Source organism: Brassica oleracea, unplaced genomic scaffold, assembly GCF_000695525.1.
Source record: "Brassica oleracea var. oleracea cultivar TO1000 unplaced genomic scaffold, BOL UnpScaffold00900, whole genome shotgun sequence".
Lineage (NCBI taxonomy): Eukaryota > Viridiplantae > Streptophyta > Magnoliopsida > Brassicales > Brassicaceae > Brassica > Brassica oleracea.
Genome location: NW_013617509.1, coordinates 7,367 through 28,731, shown reverse-complemented (window position 1 = coordinate 28,731; position 21,365 = coordinate 7,367). Strand labels below are relative to the sequence as shown.

At 37.2% G+C, this 21,365-nt stretch overlaps 1 protein-coding gene across 1 annotated transcript; it reads right to left on the bottom strand.

Annotated features, from left to right (window-relative positions):
• Positions 1-5,899: 5,899 nt before the first annotated feature.
• Positions 5,900-19,684, bottom strand: LOC106320376. The gene is made up of 6 exons (XM_013758733.1): positions 18,760-19,684; positions 7,618-7,738; positions 6,954-7,521; positions 6,504-6,876; positions 6,273-6,426; positions 5,900-6,159 (listed from the first exon to the last, which is right to left on the bottom strand). The coding sequence occupies exons 1-6, from the start codon at positions 19,609-19,611 to the stop codon at positions 6,128-6,130; spliced, it is 2,100 nt and encodes a 699-aa protein (XP_013614187.1). The 5' UTR covers positions 19,612-19,684; the 3' UTR covers positions 5,900-6,127.
• Between the last annotated feature and the right edge of the window lie 1,681 nt (positions 19,685-21,365).

The following is a 21,365-nucleotide window of genomic DNA, read 5'->3' as shown; positions in this document are numbered from 1 at the left end:
ACGTCCGTACAATTCCAAAGCACTTTCTTAGGTTTCTTAGGCTCTTTCATGGACGTTGTCCCCCTCAAAGTTTTTTTTTGGTCTAACCCCCCCTCAAAGTTTGCAAACCATGCAAAAAAAAAAAATAAAGCCATCTCTTGTACGTACTTTTATCCGCTTGATTTTCTCAATTTGATTTTTGATCTCTTTCATTTCATGGACTTGTCCGCCTTAGTTTTGCAAACCATCCTCCTCTGCAAGCCCATTTCATGAGTTTTATGTGGTTGGGTAAGAAATATGATTTTTGAATGGTTGTTAGGCTTTGGAAAGAGCTTCAGAGCATATGTGATCTCTTGTACTTTATCCAGTTTGAGTAAGATTTTGTTGTTTGTATAATTTGCTAAAAGATAATAAATTTAAAGAGGTTTCGTCTCAATACTTTTTTTCCTTATAAATCATGTCGTAAGAAAATAATAAAAATGAACCCATCTGTGCTCCTACTAACCGCGTCTAGACATTTGGCAAGTAAAATAATAATATCAACATAAAAATTAATCTAGGTGTGTTGACCTCAACAGGTAACCGATAATAAACATTACAGAACACTTCGCTCCTTCTACATTTTAAATCTGCAAGGAAAGCATTGTCTAACTCATCAATACACATTTCAAACATAACACAAATGAAGAACTTCTCTCGGTCGTGGAAACATGATCAAGTGTTCATCAGTTTCAGAGGTAAACCTCTAAGAAACAATTTTTGTGAGCCATCTAAAAGAAGAATTAAAGAGGAGCAAAATCAACTTTTTCATTGACGAGGATGAGACGAGAGGGAGACAGATCACAACACTCTTTGAAACAATCAGAGAGTCAGGTGTTGCACTCATCCTCTTGTCAAACAAGCACTCCGACTCAGAGTGGTGCTTAGACGAGCTTGTAGAGATCAAGAACCAAATGGAGACGGGGTATCTTGACGCTTTTCCTGTATTCTACGAAGTGAAATCTGCCTCCATCAAAATTTAAAATAGTTTTAAAAAGTCGAATTTTAAAATAAAAATTTTGAAAAAAAATTGAAAAATTTCAAATTTGAAAAAATAAAAAAATTATGATTTATTTAAATATTTATGTATCTGTAAAATAAAGGTAGAATGGTATTTTCTCTCTTTTATAAAATCTGTTTTGGTCTTTTTTGTGTGTGTGTGTGTGTGTTTTTTGGGTCGAAAAACTCATTTTAAGATCTTTTGGAAGATTTGAACTCAAACAAAATAAATGCATATGTATTTGCTTCTATGTCAACATTTGTTCTAACTTTTTAACATTTACACCAAAAAAAAAAAACATTTGTTCTAACTTACTGTGTTTTCTAATTGCAGCTCTGATCCAGTGTTCTTCACTGATGTCGTGACCAAGGTCAAAGAACTGTTTGAATTTAAGGCTATACCGAAGAAGTCTAGTTCCTATATAATTACTAATCAAGTGATTGAAGAAAAGCCTATAATGCATCAACAGAAGACATCACCAGCAATACCAACAGTCAAATCCCTAGATGATGACTTATTCTACTCCCTACCTTCGTTCTTACAAGCTCTAGACCTTGAAATTACTGACCTTGAGGGCTTCACCGAGATGCACAATGGTCTCATATCTCTGAGCCTAAAAAGACACACTAATCTAGTATGTCTGAACTTGGGTTCTCTTGAAAAGCTGGTCCATTTTCGGTGTTGACTTAACGAAATATATTATCTTGCTTGACATTTTGTTTAGTTTAAGACTTTGTGAGTGGTGGATATCTCTCATGTTATTATTTATCCTCACTTTTGCTAATTAAATTTCCATCAACTTCAGAGAGAATGAGAAAACAACAACTAGTGCGCTTTTGGTTTTCAAAGTTTCTCTTTCATGGACGTTTTCCCCCTCAAAGTTTGCAAACCATGCAAAAATAAATAAAGCCATCTCTTGTCCTTTTATCCGCTTGATTTTCTCAATTTGATTTTTGATCTCTTCCATTTCATGGACTTGTCCGCCTTAGTTTTGCAAACCATCCTCCTCTGCAAGCCGATTTTCTCAATTTGATTTGAATGCCAATATGTTCCTTATTCGTATTATTGGACCAAATTCCACATTCAACTCGGATGGGGTTTTCAGGTTATATTTGCTCTAAAATATTGATTTAAAAAGCAGCAAAGCAATAAAACCGCTAAAAGTATATAAACAGGATCATTGTCTTAGTCAGAGATATTATAGTGGAGAAATCAATCGGCTAACGCAGAAGGGAGATATTATAGACTTGACTCCAAACATGGATACAATGGACGAAAATATGTTATTGGAGCCACTATAAACCTGGAGGAGCCGCAGACAAAAATTACGGTTTCGGATCAAGAGATCATCCTTCATCTAAGGAAGTTGAGAGGTTGTATGTTCCAGTCCGGGACTGAATTAATAGTTTATTTTAACTTGGTTTTCATGAGTTTTATGTGCAAAGCGTCATGTTGAGTAAGAAAAAATGAGCAAATGTAATGGTTGTGAGGCTTTGAAAAGAGCTTCAGAGAAAATGTGATCTCTTGTACTTTATCCACTTTTGAGTAAGATTTCTCTCAATTACAATAAACTTTTTGTGGCTTCTTATGACAATTCTTTATGTATTAATTATCTGCAAGGTTTTGCTCTGAATCATCCCGTTATCAGCAGATTAATTTGAAGAGCCTTCTCGTGTCTTTGCATTAGAATCCAACCAACCCCAACAATGTTTTGATAGTCGTCTTATTGTCTCGAGCTCAGGATGACCACTATCACACTAACCATTTCCCGGTTCAAACCCCTAGTAAGTTCAGTCACCAATGTTTTGGTAGTCGTCTTATTTTCTTTTACGTTTCTAAAATATTGTAGAGAAAATACTTGTATAAATCTCAAACTTCAATTTACAGATGATATTTGACCCCAATTTTTTTTTTTACAAATGTAACTTCAGAAGCACACATTTTTTTGAGATGTTGAGTTAGAGACAAGACGCTAGAAAGGAGTTTTTATTTGGTACTTCAGTGTGACGTTAAGCCTATGTCTTGTTTTACTTGATTGTCAAGTTAGGTCCTGCTTTGTTTTTTTTTTCCTACAAATGATAAAGATAAAGAATATTTAAGAAAATAATTATACTTGGGGGGGTTCGTTTGTCCCATGAAGCTTTGTCATTTATTTCATAAAGTCCGTCCCATTTTATAACAAATTAACTTATAACCCAAGAAATATGTTTAGAAAAAAAAAACACGTTTTCATCTTCACATAAGCCTTCTCCTGGAGTAGCAACGTTGGAGCTTCACTTCATCAATGGGAATCGAATTTTCAGGGAAATTACACGGCACAATAGTCCCAGGCTGCTTCTCCGGCAACAACTGACACGGCTCCGGAGTCCCACCGCTAGTATAACCAGATACGTCCGTACAATTCCAAAGCACTTTCTTAGGTTTCTTAGGCTCTTTCATGGACGTTGTCCCCCTCAAAGTTTTTTTTTGGTCTAACCCCCCCTCAAAGTTTGCAAACCATGCAAAAAAAAAAAATAAAGCCATCTCTTGTACGTACTTTTATCCGCTTGATTTTCTCAATTTGATTTTTGATCTCTTTCATTTCATGGACTTGTCCGCCTTAGTTTTGCAAACCATCCTCGTCTGCAAGCCCATTTTCTCAATTTGATTTGAATGCCAATATGTTCCTTCTTCGTGTTAACCGTGATCATTTAAAATCAAATGAAAGGAAAACATATTTATCGATAAAAAGAAAATCAAATATATGAAGCATAAAACGAAAACTAAGTTTTCATGAAATGAGAAACATTGTTTAATGAAAACAAAATTTAAATCTAAATATTTCAAGATTCAACGGTCACTTTCAACCATCAATCGTCATGTAATAAAACCACCAACATTCATGTAATATATAAGTATTTTAGATGTTCAATATATCTTAATATATTTTGAATACATATTAGAAATTGAGATCATGTTTGGTACAAGATATTTTTGGCGTCTAAATATTTTGGATTCTATCAAATATCCATTTAGATTCAGGTTCGATTTCGATAATACCCATAACCCAATATACCATAAAATAAGATCCATTCAGTATTTATGTCATGTTTGGATCGGTTCAGATTTATTTATATCGGATCGGATTCGGTTCGGGTTTTCGGGTTTGGTTTATTTGTCCAGTCCTATCTACTAGTATAAAATCTGTGCGACCACTAGGTCTTTTTCTAGGTTTTGTTTTGGTCTTAAGGTGTGAACATATCTCCCTTATCTCTTGTATCTTTCAGAGAGAGAACGTCGAGGTTTGCTTGTCGGATATTTTCCGACTCAAATATCCCGATGTTCGGGCTCTTATCTATGGGAAGCGGTGGATCCTTTATCACTGTCTTCGTCGGCTTTAGGTCTCCGGGAAGTGGTGGCTTCTATAGCACCTTTCTTCGCCAGCTTCTCACCGGAGTATTCCGGTTGGTTATCAGTCTATGCTTCTAATCCTCCTTAGTCCAATCGACTCTTGATTTGAAGCTTCAATGTCTCTTTCCTCCCCTCGGTTTGGGTCGTCGCCATCTTCAAGCTTATTTGAATCATCAAAGATGGAGTCTTGCGCTTGTAGGAAGATTGGATTCAAATCGATTGCAGACTATTGATGATTATTCTGAAGCATAGATCTGTCAGCTAGTATTCTCGACTCGAAGTTCTGTGAAGGCCGATTGTTTGATCGGCGTTTCACCGATTTCTGCTGTGTCGACGACGATCATTACGAGGCTTTCTAGGTCCAAAGGCTTTCTAGGTCCAAGGAATAATTACTACAAGACCCGCAGGATCCGCGTTTACTTACCACTTAAGGCGTTCTGGGTGGCCAAGGAGAATCGAACTCAGGGCGATACTCACAGCTGTGAGCTCTTTACCACTAGGCGAAGTGAAACAATCTAACATGGGAGATAAGACAGAGTGACAAACTAAAATAAATTCAATTACTAAACTACGTACCAAAATGTTATAAAATGATTTACGTCAGTGTCATTGTACTGGCACGTCCATGATTATGCAGACTCTACATTTTAACATCTGTTGACCGAATAATCTGACATCATTGTCTGCGGTTTAATGATGACCTATGAGCTGCAAAAGAGAAAACATTTTCTAGTGCAAGGTACGTAAAACTCACCATCTCTCAAAGTCAAGCCATCTCTGGAGCTAAGGCTGATAAATGCCTACTACTCAGATTAAAAGAAATGCGAACCACATCCATTTAATCTATCACAAGGTGTGTAATGTATATTTTATGTTGCATATATATGATAAGCGTATATATTGTCAAAACCAGATTGTTTATCGAAGCGCAAAAGTATACACAGAGATGATTTCCTTGGAGACACACGCGCCATCTTGACCCGAAACACTACCCTTCCAAGATCAGTCCAATAACGTCTCCGACTCTCCATATATAGGATTTTATTTTAGTTTATTAGGATATGTATCCCTAATTCGACGAAACCTAAGAAAGTGTTTGGAAATGCATGTACGGACGTCTTGGGTACACAAGCGGTGTGACTGCGGAGAGACGTGTCAGTTTTTGCCAGAGAAGCAGCCGGGGACTATTGTGCCGTGTAACATTCCCTATCACTAACGCTTGCTGCCTGTCTGAATTCCACTCCATCCCAAGAAATATTACTTAAATCTAACAGATTTATATATGAACATGACAAGCGTAGCAGCTCCTGTAATAATTAAGATGAGTTCAGAGTTCATACTGTTTCTTCGCCAGAGAAACACACACCAAATCATTTTCAGAAAATCACACTATTACACAACTGGCCATACATTGTCTACAGGCTATAGCACAATATGGAACTATATAAAATTCTTCGGGTCAAACCCTTATTTATCATTAACAAAAAAAAACAAACTTATTTGTCGGGAAATTGCCGAAATTCCCTTCAAATCACAAAAAGTTGAAATAAAACGTGGAAGTCGCAGGACACATGATACTACTTTGCGGCGGGATGCTACAACATCATCCGTCCATCTTATTAATAATATGAAGAAAAACAACACAAAGACTTATCGTGATACACAAGTAAACAACGAAGAGCTTCTTTTTGAGCATCCTGTCGTTTAGTTGAATCAGCCTCAAAACATGCTTGCTTCCAAATTTGTATCATCTGTAAATTTTCATTTAAAGATATATGTATATATAAAGTATCTTCTAGTTAATCTCCCATGAGTGTTAACGAAATAGAGGGATTATTTAATGTGATAGGCATATTTAACTTACTATTGATTTGGGCTGGGAAATGGTTACTGGGATGATCCTGTTCTGAGGCAATAAGACGATTATCAGACCATTGTTGGGATTGGTTTGGTTCTAATGCCAAGACCCGAGACGGCTCTTCAATTATGCTGACACCGGAAGGAGTCAAAGCCAAAACCTGGAGAGTAACAATAGTACATAAAGAACGTCATGAGAAATCACAAAAGTTGCTTGAGACTAGGTTAGGGATTAGACCTTCTGAAGACACTGAAATGAGTCTGAACCTTGAAACTTGACCAGGTCGTCAGGAGAACTCAAGCTGAAGAACACTAGGTTAGCGTGTCCCTTCAGACTCAGGGATGCAAGACCATCGGGGATCTGTTTGAAACCCTTAATGTCTGTAACTTCAAGGTTAAGAGCTTGTAAGAACGAATTTGGAGAGTAGAACAAGTCATTATCATGGCATTGGACTGTTGTTATTGCTGCCATCTCCTGTCTATGCATCGGAGTCTCTTCTACGACCAAAAGATCAGTAGTTACATAGGAAGAATTAGGGCTCGGCTTTCTCTCCCTATATGCAAACATTTTCGTGACCTTGGTCACGATATCACGGACAAACGCGATATTGCTGCAAAATAATAAAAACATCCAGCACAGTGAAGAAGTAACGTCGACATACACATAAATATACACATATTGTTATACCTATGTTGAGAGCTCAAGCCCCGTCTTGAGGAGATAGACAAGAGAGCTTGTCTCCATCCCCAAATTTTAGCTTCGGCATCAAGAATAGACTTCTCACTACCTCTATCGACTTTCTTACGTACTTGGTCCTCTATCTTGAGAAGCCTATGGAGGAACCACCCCTTCAGTTCCCGAACTGATTTATCTTTCAGCTGGTAGAAGATTGGCAAGGGATCAATCTCTCCTGCGTCCATAAGCCTCTTGATCTCAACGAGCTCATCCAGGCACTGTTGTGATTCAGGATACTTGGAAGAGAAGACGACTATTGCAACCTTTGACTCTTTGATCCTTTCCTTCATCTCACCCTCTTCAGGCACTGAGAACCGGTTAGAAGTCAGTTCAGTTCTCAGCAAGTTCACTAGGTTATGCTCGAGCTGCTGTTCACCAAAACTGATGGACACTCCTCGATACGGAGGGATAATAATCATTGCCAAATTCTTCATAATGTTACATAATAACGAAAAGCAGTTAAAAGTATCATCGGAGTTGGTATCTTGGCCAGGAAGGTTTTGAGGATTGTCATTACTCTCTACAATTGTAACCACAGAGCAATTTTGTCAGTTGTGAGGATTATTAAGGATACATGAAACAGAGTGATACGTTGGGTGACATGCAAGAAATTCACTAGTGACTTCAACTGGTAAAGAGTGGCTTCGATCTTGAATTTCTTGAGAGGAGAATAAAGGCTTGTTTCCAGTAAATTTCTGAGGTTTCTTGCGAAACAAGAGAGGCGCGAAGGCAAAGCTCTACAAAATATTAATATAATAAATATTTGGATAATTAAGAATTAGTAATGATTCGCATCTTAAAGTTTACTTTCAACTAAATAACTAGATCTCGATCCGCGTAACCGCGTGGGTTTTTGTTTTCATTTATTTTTATATAAATATTTTGTTTTCAATTCTAAATTGATATATATTATAATATATATGTGTCTATCAATTTTTAAAACATAATAAGTTTACTGTATATTTTTTCATTGAATAAATTGTTTCAAACTTTCACATGTATTCGTATCTTCTTCAATATATATATTTTCGGATTATTATTTTATTATTAAAATTGTAACTATATATATAAATATTAGTAAAATATTGTTTTATTGTCATATTCAAAGATATTGTTACATTTCACAAATTTATAAAAAATTTTAAAAATTGAACTTTTCGCTTCATAGATTTATATTATCGAGTAAATAATTAAACATTTAGGTTTTGTTTAATTTTTAAAATAAACTATATAGTTTAAAATTTGTTTTCATTGGTTTAAGGTAGCAAAGATTAATCATTGTTAGATAATATGATTTTTGTTATTTTAAAAACAAAATCTTTATAATTTTAAAAGTTAACATCGATAAATATTTTTAAATATTTAGCATATATAGGTATAGTATTACAACATTAAATTATATCTATTTAATTTATACTATCTATAAATCCAATGAATCATCTATTGTTTAAATCCAATTATTGATAACCCAATAAAAATTTCTGTTAGGTCCAAAATTTAAATGATAAGATTAGATATTAAATGTAACATGACTTTTTAGGAATAGGTCCATTAGGTCCATTTTTTTAAAATCACACATCAATGAAGGTTGTGACTTCTGTTTTAAATTAATATATAAGATTTTTCCGTGCAAGAGTATAAATATTTGTAAAGTGATTATAATAATTGATTAATATTTTATTTTTGTGTTTAAATTATTTCATAATTTCTATGTATAATTTAAATTAATAGTATTATATTATTTTAATTAGACATGTCATTTTGGATATGTAATATCTAGTCGGTATGGTTATCATTTGTGTATATTGAATTTCATTTGCTTCTTTGAATTTAACTTAATATTTTTTTTTATTCTAAATAGATTAAAATTTTGATTACTTTTTATCTGCATTTATATTTGTTTTTTTCAGAGATATGTAAACATATTTTAGGAAGTTTATGCATAAAAAAAATATTGTTCTGAGAGTGAAACAGAAAAAAATAAACTAAAGTGTTCAATTCAAAATTACATAAATGAATATAAGATAGTATTTTGTAATCTCATGCATATATAAATTTTACAAAATAACTAAATTGTAATAGCTGATTAATATTTTATTTTGATTTATTAAATTTTAGTATGATCTTTGATTTTGGATATAATAAATTGGATTAGTTGAATTACTCATTTTGTGAATATATCAAATTACATATATTCTATTAACTTCAGATTGTAGTATTGTTATTTTTTTCTTATAAGAAAGCCAAATCTTTTTTGTCCAACTGATTATAATAGAAATTAAGAAAACTAACGGCCTCAGGCCCAACAGTCTAGCCCACTGGGGCAAATTGGTGACCTGTCAGGGTTTGTTTAGCCAAACAATCGGCTTGAACATTTTCTAATCTAGGGAGGAAACAGAAAGAGATATCGACAAAAACAGTTAAGATTTGCTGTATATCCTTTATGATTCCGTAAATCTCTTTGATCTGTATGTCGTTTTTCATTGCTCTGATGAGCGTTTGATTGTCAGAAAGCATCTTGATCTTTGGGAGATCAAGATTCACTACTGTGATGATTCCAAGTCGGAGAGCTAGGGCTTCTGCGACGAGCGGTGATACGACGAACTCCTGGGTGGTTGATCCTTGTTTTTTTATGTTGTTTTGTGCTTCCGAAATAATCCAAGCTAGTCCCGCCTTGTTCGATGATTTGTCCCATGTCGCGTCTGATCTACAAATCGGGGTTTGAGGATCTGCATGTTGACCTGCCTTGTGTAGAACGCTTCCAGGTAAAGGCTTAGAACCTTTTTCCTTCGGTCTCTGGGCTAGGCCCCATTCTCTTGCTAATCGTATTCCTTTTGTAGCTATTTCCTCATATGAGATATGTCGATCTTCGAAGAGCAGCGTATTTCTCGCTGTCCATAGAGACACCAGCATATCCACGGGAGTATGGGTCCTGTTATGCCATAGGGAGGAAGACAGATGCTCTTCCTGAAGGCACCCATAGCGTCTTTGAAGTCCATTTGTTGTAGCTATGTGAACTACTTTTTGAAGAGGTATTCTTTTCCATACTTCCTTAGCGAAAGGGCAATAAAAAAAGATGTGCTTTGCTGTTTCTTTTTCTTTGCATCTTACACACATCGCTTGTGTTTGAATACCTCTGCTTTGCAGGTTCTCTCGAGGCAGGGCTCTTTGGACGATGGACCAGGTGAACACTTTCATCTTCGGGGAGCAGTGGCTGGACCAGATGTCTTTCACCCAGCAGTGGCTGGACCAGAAAGCCAAATCTAATTTTTGATTTATCTAAGTATACTTTTGTAATATTATTAGTAATTTTTTTTTAAATTATAAAAAGCAAGGATTGATAGGAAATTGCATAGATGAACAAAATTGATTATTTCTTTTCTTAAAGTTATGTTTTAAAGGGAAGGTTATTTCTTTTCTTAATATCAAAATTATTTTTGTGAACTTTTTTTTTTTATGCAAACACATCATATATAAATATATTTTCGTTTTTAAACGTCATAAATGTTTCCTTTTTACTATGTATGTTTTTAGTAAAAAATAAAAAGGAAACTAAACTTAAAATCTAACTAAAATAAATTACTAAATAAAAAATGAGTAATAGTATTTAAATGTAAAATCTTTAATTCATTAAGGGTACCTCATGTAGATCCTAAATATACACTAAGTATTTGATAGTGATCGGGAGTTTGATCTAGGGAAGATAAAATGATATAGGCAACGATATCTTTAGAACACAACGATGTAATCAGTTTCCAGTAGGCAAAGATGGATTTTATTGATGAATAAAGGTGAATACAGTGAATGAATTAAGATCGAACGTTACAAGTGAGATCCATAAGATAAAAGACATCTTGCTTCGGTGTCGAACCCTTCCCTTAGTCGCCTCGAGCTTCCTGAGGTTTCTGGTGACACGGTCAATCAAGATTGATGTGAAGATTGATCCAATTATTTAGAGTTTGTAGTTTGTTAAGTTTAAATTTTCCTTTTGTGTTTTTGTTGTTGAAGAAACATATATATGTCTTCAAATGGATTATCGGGTTAATACCTTTCTAATCGAATGCTTGGTTTATTTTTAGCTTCATCGAGCCTGTTATTTTATCCTTTAGAAGGCGTAGAACAGAGACTGATCAGGAATCTGTTTTGTGGGCCTTTATATGGCCTGATAGCGTAGTTGATTGGGTGGGCTATGCTCGTTGAATTTTCTAAGTAATGGAAGGAAAGCAACAGAGGTTTGTTTGGTTGTTTGGGCTGCGCTCGGTATCGAGCTGCCTACGTACCCTCTTCGATGGATCAAGCCTATTCGTAGTTCTGTTTCGTTTTATTGAGATGTAGATGCCGGTAGCCTCCCAGCTCAAAGCTTGACAGATTTGGTCGAGGTACGGGCTTGTACTATTTGTAGTATTTCTTTAAGTTGTAAGCGTTCCAAGGTCTCATTTCAGGGAGGCCGGTTTTGCATTTTTCTAGCTTGTAGACTCCGGTTCGAATTTCTTTGGTTACTTTGTATGGGCCTTCCTAACTTGTTCCCAGTTTTTCTGCCCCTGATTCCTTTGTTCCGTCGAATATTTTTCGAAGGACTAGGTCGCCGACGGAAAAAGCGCGGTTTCTTACATTGGAGTCATAGTAACGCGTCGCGGCTTGTTGGTAATTTTGTACACGCACTGCCGCTTTTTCTCGTCGTTCTTCGATCATATCTAGTTGATCGATCAGTAGTTCTTCGTTGAGTTCGACGTCTTTTGGGCATATTCTGCGTCGTTGGCTCGGGACGTCGATTTCGGATGGGATTACCGCCTCGATTCTGGAAGATATTGAGAATGGGTTTCTTGGGTTGCTGTGTGAGGAGTTGTTCGGTAGGCCCAGAGGACGCCGTACAGTTCTTCGCCCCACCTCTCTTTTTTTAGGTCAAGTCGTTTTTTGAGGCTGTTCATTATGGTTTTATTTGTGGCTTCGGCATGACCGTTACATTTTGGATATCGGGGGCTTGCGGCCTTAATCTTGATTTTCCACCTTTGGCAGAATTCCATGAATATTTTTGAGATAAACTGCGGTCCATTATCGGTAACTATCTCGTACGGTAGACCATGTCGGCATATAATGTTTTTCCAAATGAAGTTCGTTACCGTCGTCGAGGTGATTTTATGGTATGCCTCGGCCTCGATCCACTTTGTAAAGTAGTCTTTTAATATTAGAAGGGACCAGCAACTGGGCCGGTCCCGAAGATATCAGCGGACCTACTATATCCATGGACCATTTCATGAAAGGGTATGGTGATGATATCGTAGATAGGTTTTGTGTCGGTTGATGCATCATCGGTGCGTGTCTTTGGCATTTGTCGCATTTTAGTGCGAATTGTTCGCTGTCATCGGCGATTGTTGCCCAAAAATAGCCTAGTTTTTTTTTATTTTGATCGCTAAAGATCGCCCGCCAGAGTGGCTCCTGCACGACCCTCTGTGGGTTTGTTTTAAGATTGTGAATGCGTCTTTGGGAGATACACCGAGCAAATAGGGGGCTTTATTTTTTGGGCTTCCCATCTTTCTCCGGGGAGCTTGCCATCTTTTATATAAACAAATATTGGGGTTCTCCAGTCTTGTCTGGCCTCGAGTTCTTTTCGGAAGGCTTCGTGCGCTTCATTGTTAGTTTCATGAACGGCCCCTTCGGGGCTGGTTGTGGTGGTCGCTGTCCTCCTAGTCCTGACGGGTGGCTCGCTAGGGGATGGTTGATCGTTGAGCTCGCTATCGGTTTCGTCATCAATATTTTGGGTTTCTCTCTGGGCTCTGCTTCGTGTTACGATTGCGCCGATGCGAGGAGGATTCGGTTACCTTGCATGGGAGGTCTATGATGGGCTTCTCTATTCCTTCTACTGGTATTACCCTTCTTATTGATGGGTTGGAAGTTGAGGCTAACGCGGCTAGGGCGTCGGCTGACGTGTTATCTTCCTTTGGGATTTTCGTGAGCTCGAATTTGTCGAACAGCTAAGCGATCTCTCGTAGAATTGCAAGGTATGCTTCCATTCTTTCGTTTTTTGCTTCATATTCTCTGTGGAATTGGCTCGTGACTAATTGCAAGTCGTTGAATGCGCTAATTTCCCGGGCGCCGATGCTCCATGCGAGCCGTAACCCGGCGATCAGAGATTCGTATTCGGCTTTGTTGTTTGATGCGTTGAATCCTAGGCGGAATGATTTTTCAATCATTTCTCCTGTCGGGGATTCGAGTTGTATTCCGATTCCGGATCCTTGTTTCGATGAGGCTCCATCGACGTGTAATTTCCATTTTTCGGTATTCGTTCCCACGTTATCCTCTTTCGGAACGAGTTCGATGACGAAGCCAGCTAGTACATGTGCTTTCGAGCTCGTTCGCGGTTTGTACTCGATGTCGTATTCGCTGAGCTCGATTGCCCATTTTGCCATCCTTCCGGATTGGCTTGGACTGTGGAGTACTGTTCGTAGAGGTTGCAACGTCATGACTGTGATCGAATGCGACTGTAAGTAAGGTCTTAATTTTAGAGTGGCGGTAACCACTGCTAGTGCTAGCTTTTCCATTACGGGGTATCTAGTTTCGGCGTCGACCAGTGACCTACTTACATAGTATATTGGCCTTTGCTCTCCGCTTTCCTCGCGGATCAGCCCTCCGCTCACTGCGTGTTCGGAAGCTGCGACATATAGAAAGAGAGTTTCCCCTACAATTGGTTTTGATAGTTCTTTTAAGGCGGAATCACATTCGGTGTTCCATTCGAACTTCTTATTTCCTTTCAATAGCTTGTAGAAAGGAAGGCATATGTTGGTTGATCTGGAGATGAAGTGCTGTAACGCAGCTATTTTTCCGGTGAGGCGCTGTACTTCTCGGACCGACCTCGGAGGTAAGGTATCGACGAGCGCCACGATCTGCTTTGGGTTGGCTTTGATTCCTCTTCAGTCAAGAGGTATCCGAGGAATTCCCCAGAGGCTACTCCAAAAATGCATTTTGTAGGGTTCAGTTTTATCCCGAACTTGTTGAGGATGTTGAAACACTCCTGGAGCTGGAGAACGTGGTCGCTGGCCCTTGATGATTTCACCAGCATGTCATCTATGTAAACTTCCATCGTTCTTCCGAGTTGCTTGGAGAACATCTTGTTCACCAGTCTTTGGTAAGTGGCTCCGAAGTTCTTTAACCCGAATGGCATCTCTTTATAGCCGTATGTTCCTCGTTAGATGATGAAGCTCGTTTTTTCTTGATCGTCGGGATTCATAAGGATCTGGTTATAGCCGAAAAATGCATCCATGAAGAAGAGTAGTTCATGCCCGGTCGTGGCTTCTACCAGCCGGTCGATGTGTGATAATGAGAAGCTGTCTTTTGGGCATGCTTTGTCGAGATCGGTGAAATCGATGCTCACTCTCCATTTTCCATTTTTCTTTTTTACCATGACTGGATTTGCGAGCCATTCGGGGTATTGGACTTCACGAATGGAACCAATTTTTAGGAGCTTGTCTACTTCGTCGTTTACAGCCTTGGATCGTTCGGGTCCCAGCTTTCTTCGTTTCTGTTTGATAGGCATATACGTGGGATCGGCATTTAGGTCGTGGGAGGTGATACCGATGTCGATTCCGGGCATGTTTGTTGCAAACCATGCGGATGTTTTGATATTTTGCTTGAGGAAGGGCAAGAGATCATGCCTGACTTCTGGAGGGAGGTCGTTTCCGATGTTGACGCTTTTTTCTGGGGAGTTTTCGTCCAGAGCGACGACGCTTGATAGGTCTCTGGCGGGGTCTTGTACCGTGAGGTCACAGATGAGTGAGACATTCTCTGCTAGCGGGGGCATCCTTCGAAATCCGGTCATATAACAAGCTCGGGATTGTCTATGGCTCCCGCACATGGTTTTCTCACCGGTTGGTGATAAAAACTTCAAGCACTAGTGGTAAACCGAAGGGACCGCCTTCATCTGGTGTAGCCAGGGACGTACAACGATGGCGTCGAAGGGCATGAAATGATTGACTACGGTGAATTCGGTCTTTAATTCGACGTCGTAAGTTTTGTTGGTTAGTGACACGATCCCAAGTGATCGGACTGACTTTCCTTCAAAACTATTGAGAGGAGTCATTTCGTGATCGATTACTCGGGTTGGTTGGCTAATCGATTGTAATGTATTTTGTGAAACGACGTTGACAGCGCTTCCGGTGTCGACGAGAATCTTCGAGAAGATTGTGCTCGCAAGGTCCAACGTGATGACTAGGGCATCGCCGTGGGGCATATAGAGCCTAGCGATTTCGTGTTTATGGAAAGTTATATTCTCGACTTCGCGCGTTATCTCTTCAAAAGGCGCGACGCCAGGCTCGTTAGTTGCTTGTCGCGAGGTCTCGGGTCGTTTGTCACCGGAGAGATGATATTGTCTTTGGAAAGAGATGCTTTGATCCTTCGTGGCGTGGACGGTTTTCGACGACTTTGGTTTTCCCGATCTAGAGAGGTCGAGACTGATCGGTTCGCTGCAGTCGGATCGAGCGTGATTAGGATCCATAGTCACGTTTAGGAAACTTAGATCGGTTTCTTAGCAAAGATGTTTTTCGTTTATCTTTCCCACAGTCAGAGCCAAAATGTAGATCCTAAAATCTACAATAAGTATTTGATAGTGATCTGGAGTTTGATCTAGGGGAGATAAAATGATGTAGGCAACGATATCTTTAGAACACAACAATGTAATCAGTTTCCAGTAGGTAAAGATGGATTTTTGATGCAGCGTAGGATCTATTTCTAATGAGCTTTGGTTTTCTAGTTTCCTTTTTATTCTTGTTCTAGATAAACATTAGTATTCTTAATATTTAGAAAGATAATGATTAAAAAACTTTAGGATAGAAGGTTAAATCCTAATCCTTAAGGACTTAGGTCTTTTCTTATAAGTATAAATAGTGAGCTCTTGATTTGTAAGTGTCACAACTTTGATTATTATTTTATAAAAACTTAGAGTTTTGTTTTACAACATCTCTTGAATCCTTGCAATCGGCTAGAACAAAGGTGTTCTTAACGATCACAAGAAGATTTTGATCTTAGGCATTCTCAGACTAAATAGGATCATCGTGTTATCGGTTACTAAACGGTACTTCCGCTCCGTTAGTTGGTATCAGAGACAGTCGTGTTAGATTTCTCAATCTAAAACATGATCATGGCACCAAAAAAAGTTACATACGAACAGTTGGATGAAATATGCCAGATGTTCAAGACGTTTACAGATGGGTTACAAACTGCTTTACTAACCTCAGTAGAAAACGCCTTAACAACCGCTCTGCAGAATCTACGCAATCGGCTTGCAGTTCAATCTCAACAGACGATTTTCATGGAGATAAATTCTAAAGATGATCTCTGTGGAGAATATAGAGAAATTATTGGAGACCCAATTTTTGATATTTATGATGATGATAATCATATTCAAGACTTGAGCAACGAATTGAATGTTCAAGATCAAGAAGCAGAATATCTAAAGTTTTCTTCAGAAAAACGTGTCCAAATATTTAACAAAATCAACAGCAAAGATGTCTATGGTCACGAGAAGCAGAATATGAATGGTGTATCTTGGAAAGAGGATTGTCTAGGATTTTTATCTTATCAGGACATGGTAGCTAACATAACTACGAAAAACCAAGGTAAATTTATTTATCCTGTAAATCGTCTTCAATATATCCCAGAAGAACCGCCAGATAATGTTCACCAAAGTGAGGAAGGTCGCTACAAAGAGATCTATGTTCGATTCTGGTTTCATGGAGAATTTGTTCGTGCAAAGCGAAGTAATTGTTTACAAAGAAATTATGGGTCCTGCCATCTATGATCGATATGTTGAGGACATGATGATGCTCGAGCCCATTGATTTTGTTTTCAGCAAGGATGCATTCAAGACCACAAAAGCATACGTGAGAGATTTCTTGAGTGCAATCAAAAACTGAAGAAAGTAACTGCACTACACGTACATTGGAAGATTGAGAATCGTTTGGCTACTCATTGATCAAGACATTAAAAATTAAAGAACTGTGTGACTACACGGTGGATCAAGAAAAATATATTGAAGATATATTCATGAAGATGAATAATTCAAAGATGTATCAAGGGTGGAATCAACGATCAAAGAAGATTAAAGAAAAAGAATATTTACAGAAGAACAAGATTCAAGGGGCGAATCATCTCCAACCCGGAGAGAATGATGCATATAAGTATTTGGAATATTTTTAAAAATCTTATTGTTTATTTTATTAAATTTAGATAATTATCTTTATTATTTTAGGGTTGTTTGGTTTTATTATATATAGCCGTCTAGGCTTATGTTTGTATACAGTTGAATGATTTGATTAATAAAAGTTAAGAGATTTTTCTCTTTAATCCTTGTTTTCGGCTAGAACATAGGTGTTCTCAGCGAATTTAAGAAGACATTGATCTTAGGCATTCTTAGACTAAATAAGATCATTGTGATTATCCTAGTTTTCCGGGTATTCTAAGAATCAACGGATCTCTAGTTCTATCCTATAAAGCTTCCGCTACATCAATTTTATTGATGAATAAAGGTGAATACAATGAATGAATTGAGATCGAATGTTACAAGTGAGATCGATAAGATAAAAGGCTAAAGCTAGATGAGAACAAGGTCAAAGTATGGGTGTCGCTCTCTCTAGGGTTTTCAACGTGTCCTTCTTCATGTGCCTCGATTTCCTTTTGTAGTGAATTGAGTCCGGGATCCCCGTAACCGCTCCGCGATCTTCAGGCCTTCTATCTCTCTTCGACAGCTCGTAACGGGCCTCCTGGTTGTCCTACATCGTTTGGCCCAGACCGATGCTGGCCCATTTAACTTATTGACCAATATTGGGTCTAATAGTACCTTTGTAATTAACTGTCATAAGAACTAATATGAGTGCGTCACGTAAGAAACTGACTTTTCAAATAATATTATAGAGATAGTTTTGAGATAGCCAGTTATTAATATATTACTATTTTAGTTTAATATTTTTGGAAACATTAATAATATTCTTTTAATGATGATGCTCTTAGGGTTGTAAAAAAAAGAACTGACCAAACCAAACCAACTTAGATGAATCCAAATGGACCGGGACCCAAACCAAATCAATGCATATGTCAAAACCATTTAGTTAAAAAATGTATCACCCCAAATAGTTAGGTTTGGTTTGTTCGGTTTTAAACCGAACCAAACCGAAAAACTATAGTGTTTATCTAATTAGATTAACTAAATATATTAATAATATTAAAATTTAAATTATTAGGATTTGAGATATTTAAACATCTACCTACACAACTAAACACACTTTTATATATTTTCCTTCTAAATGAATAGAAGAAACATAACTAACAATAAAATAAAAGAATATGAATATGAATTTCATACACTATCTTCAAAACTAAAAGAATAAGTATGATATTCATATTAGGTCTTAAAATAATTAAAAAAAATTAGACTACATCTTTTACTTTTTTACTGTGATGTTTGACTTTATGTTTAAATATGAAAACAATAATAATCTAGTGTCAAATGATGATTTGTTCTATGCTTTATAAATTATATTTTGTAATCAAACTAGAACAAAACTAAAAACTAACTCGACTAATTGAATAAACACAAATAAATAAAACTGAACTAAACCAAACCGAATTCAAATTGAATCAGACCGATTTTGGTTGACTTCAGTTAAAGTTTTCTTTAGACCCAAACAAACCAAACCGAACTAAAATCAAACCCGATTTTAAAGCAAATGATCTAACAGTTTTAATAAACTTCCAAGGGTTGAGAAATAACCTCATTGTAGTATTCTAGAAAACCTAGCAGCACCAAGAGAATCTTTCCATCTTGACCCGTCTTGAATGGTGTCTGAGAAAGGCCAGGGTTCATAAGAGAGTTCAGGTCGAGAAACACCAGATGATCAGTGCTCATGGAACCGAGGCCATTGATATGAATGAACGGCTTTGCAATAAGATCTTTAAGGTCCGATATCCTAAGGTTTAAAGCTTGTAATAACAACGTCACTGCCTCCTGAGGATGCATCAACGGTTTCTCTATAACAGTCTGAATATTTCTTGGAGAAGAATTTTTGTCTAGTAGTTCCTTAACTTCGACGACAAGTTCACTTAGGAAAACCTGATCAGATTTATGTTTATAAGAAAACCCCATTATTCCTCCAACAGACTCTAAGGCTTGCCTCCTCTCCCAGATCTTTAACTCTGTTTCAAGAATCGACTTGTTGCTTCCGCGATCAACTTTCTTGCGGACAAGATCCTCAGTTCTGAGGAGAGTGTTTCCGAACCAACCAGTCTGCTTCTTGACGGACTCAGCTCCCACTTTGTAGAATACTGGAAAAGGGATAATAGATCCTATCTCCATTTGCTTCTTGATCTCGACGAGCTCGTCTAAGCACCAGCATGACTCGGGGTACTTGGCTGAGAAGAAGACGAGTGCAACACCTGACTCTCTGATTCGTTGGAAAACTATTGTGATGGGATACCCTCTCGTCTCGTGGTAGTCCACGTAATAATTGATACCGCTCGTCTCTAATTTTTCTGTAAGAAAACTCACAAGGCCTTCTCTGTGAGTTTGACCTCTGAAAGTGATGAACACTTGATCACGTTTCCAATATGGAGAGACGTTCATCATTTTCGTTATGGTGGAAATGTAAATGTTAAAGATTTAGAGAGTGCTTGCTAGCTTGGAGATGAAAATGAAGAAGATGAAGTGTATTTGTAATGTTTTTTTTGGTTAACTATTGAAGTCAACACCCCAAAATATTGCACCTGTATCCTTTTTTTTATTTTTTTGTAACACTTGTGCACATGTATCTAGGCATGGGACGGATCGGGTATCCGGACAATTTTAAGGTATCCGGATCCAGATCCTTATCCGGCGGATCCATAATTTTACTATCCTTATCCAGATCTGGGGTTCTCGGATATCTGGATGTCGGATATCCTTTTAAAAATTGCATATTACTATTTTTGAAATATTTATTAATAAAACTTACGGATCCGGATCCGGTTTTGACGAATCCAACATTTTACTATCCGGATCCGGATTCGGCCCCTCCGGATATCCGGATTTTCGGATCGGATCCGGATCGAATCTCGGATCGAATCCGGATCTCGGATAAAAGTCTCAGGCCTACCTGTATCCATATATTATAAATTTCTTACCAACTGTCCAGACGCGGACATGATCCATTGATGTGGTAATGATGAAATGGCGAGACAGATGTAACTCTGCTACAGTTTTAAATATGAAAGCTGAGTTGAACAAACTGTACTCGTTTAATATTCTGTGTTATTTACTTCGTTTATACAAAAAGTGGGTGTCTTTCCAAATCTCTAATCGTTTTTGATATCTTGTGTAGCGGTTGGTACATGACTAGAAGATACAACAGATCTTGGATCGATGATATGTGGATTAGGTGTCAACGTCACTATTTAAAGTGAGTAAATTTCAATCTTTCGGCATTACTGTGAATTTTGTTTCGACGCTTTCCATCCTTTCTCGGAATTCACTATCATTTTATTTTTGAGATTTTTCTATTCCTATCATTTATGTTTTATGGTCTTATGCTTATACTGCTATGATTAGCTTTTCATGTAGTCCGAATGTTTAAGTTGTTAATAAAGTGGTGTTTCATAAAAAAGTAATACAAAGCCCATCACTAAAACTCGGTTCCAAAGATTGAGAACAATGTCGGTCTCGCTACCTCTAGTCCGTCTTGCGAGCGTATTAGAATATAGAATACCGTAGTTATGGCCCTATATTCCATGTAGTTATGATCGTATTACTATTGTTTATATATGTCTTGTATAGTCCTTCTCTACTGTATAAAACTTGAGCATTGTTCTTAAGAATAAATCATTCAATATCATAATAACTACTACGTTAAACAAATTAAATTCAAGCCTTTGATAACAATTTTCTTAGTGACGAAAGTTGTTTAATAGATGTGTATTACGATATATCTTTGGTCGTTGGTCATAAACAATGTAGTACTGCAAGTCTGCAATATATCCGGTGTTGTTGTTATCAAAAAAAATAAATATATCCGGTGTTGTCTTGTATCTTTCTGTCAAGTAATCTAGACTTATCTTGTATATATCTGTCAACCAATTTGTAATCTGTCTTTGTCGTGTTAGTTTTTATATAACATTGTTTACGTAAAATTATAACTACTAGGTTAAAAAATTAAATTCTGTTACGAAAGTCAAAAAAAATCAGCCGATTATGTTGAAAATATAAAAAGATGTGGGACTCGCTGCACTATTTGCACAGTAAATTCTACTTCTATATAAACGATCGATTCGATCGTTTATAAATTATCATTCACAATTCCTTCTCCTTCTAATAACACATCCTCTCTTGTTATCAGTATTATCTTCTCC

Excerpts from the sequence above, each read along its gene's own strand:
- LOC106320376 (XM_013758733.1), bottom strand. The coding sequence starts at position 19,611 with ATGATGAACGTCTCTCCATATTGGAAACGTGATCAAGTGTTCATCACT. Across the intron at positions 6,427-6,503 it reads CATTTCAGTGTCTTCAGAAG|GTTTTGGCTTTGACTCCTTC; the intron begins GTCTAATCCCTA and ends GTTACTCTCCAG. Across the intron at positions 6,160-6,272 it reads TTTCCCAGCCCAAATCAATA|ATGATACAAATTTGGAAGCA; the intron begins GTAAGTTAAATA and ends GAAAATTTACAG.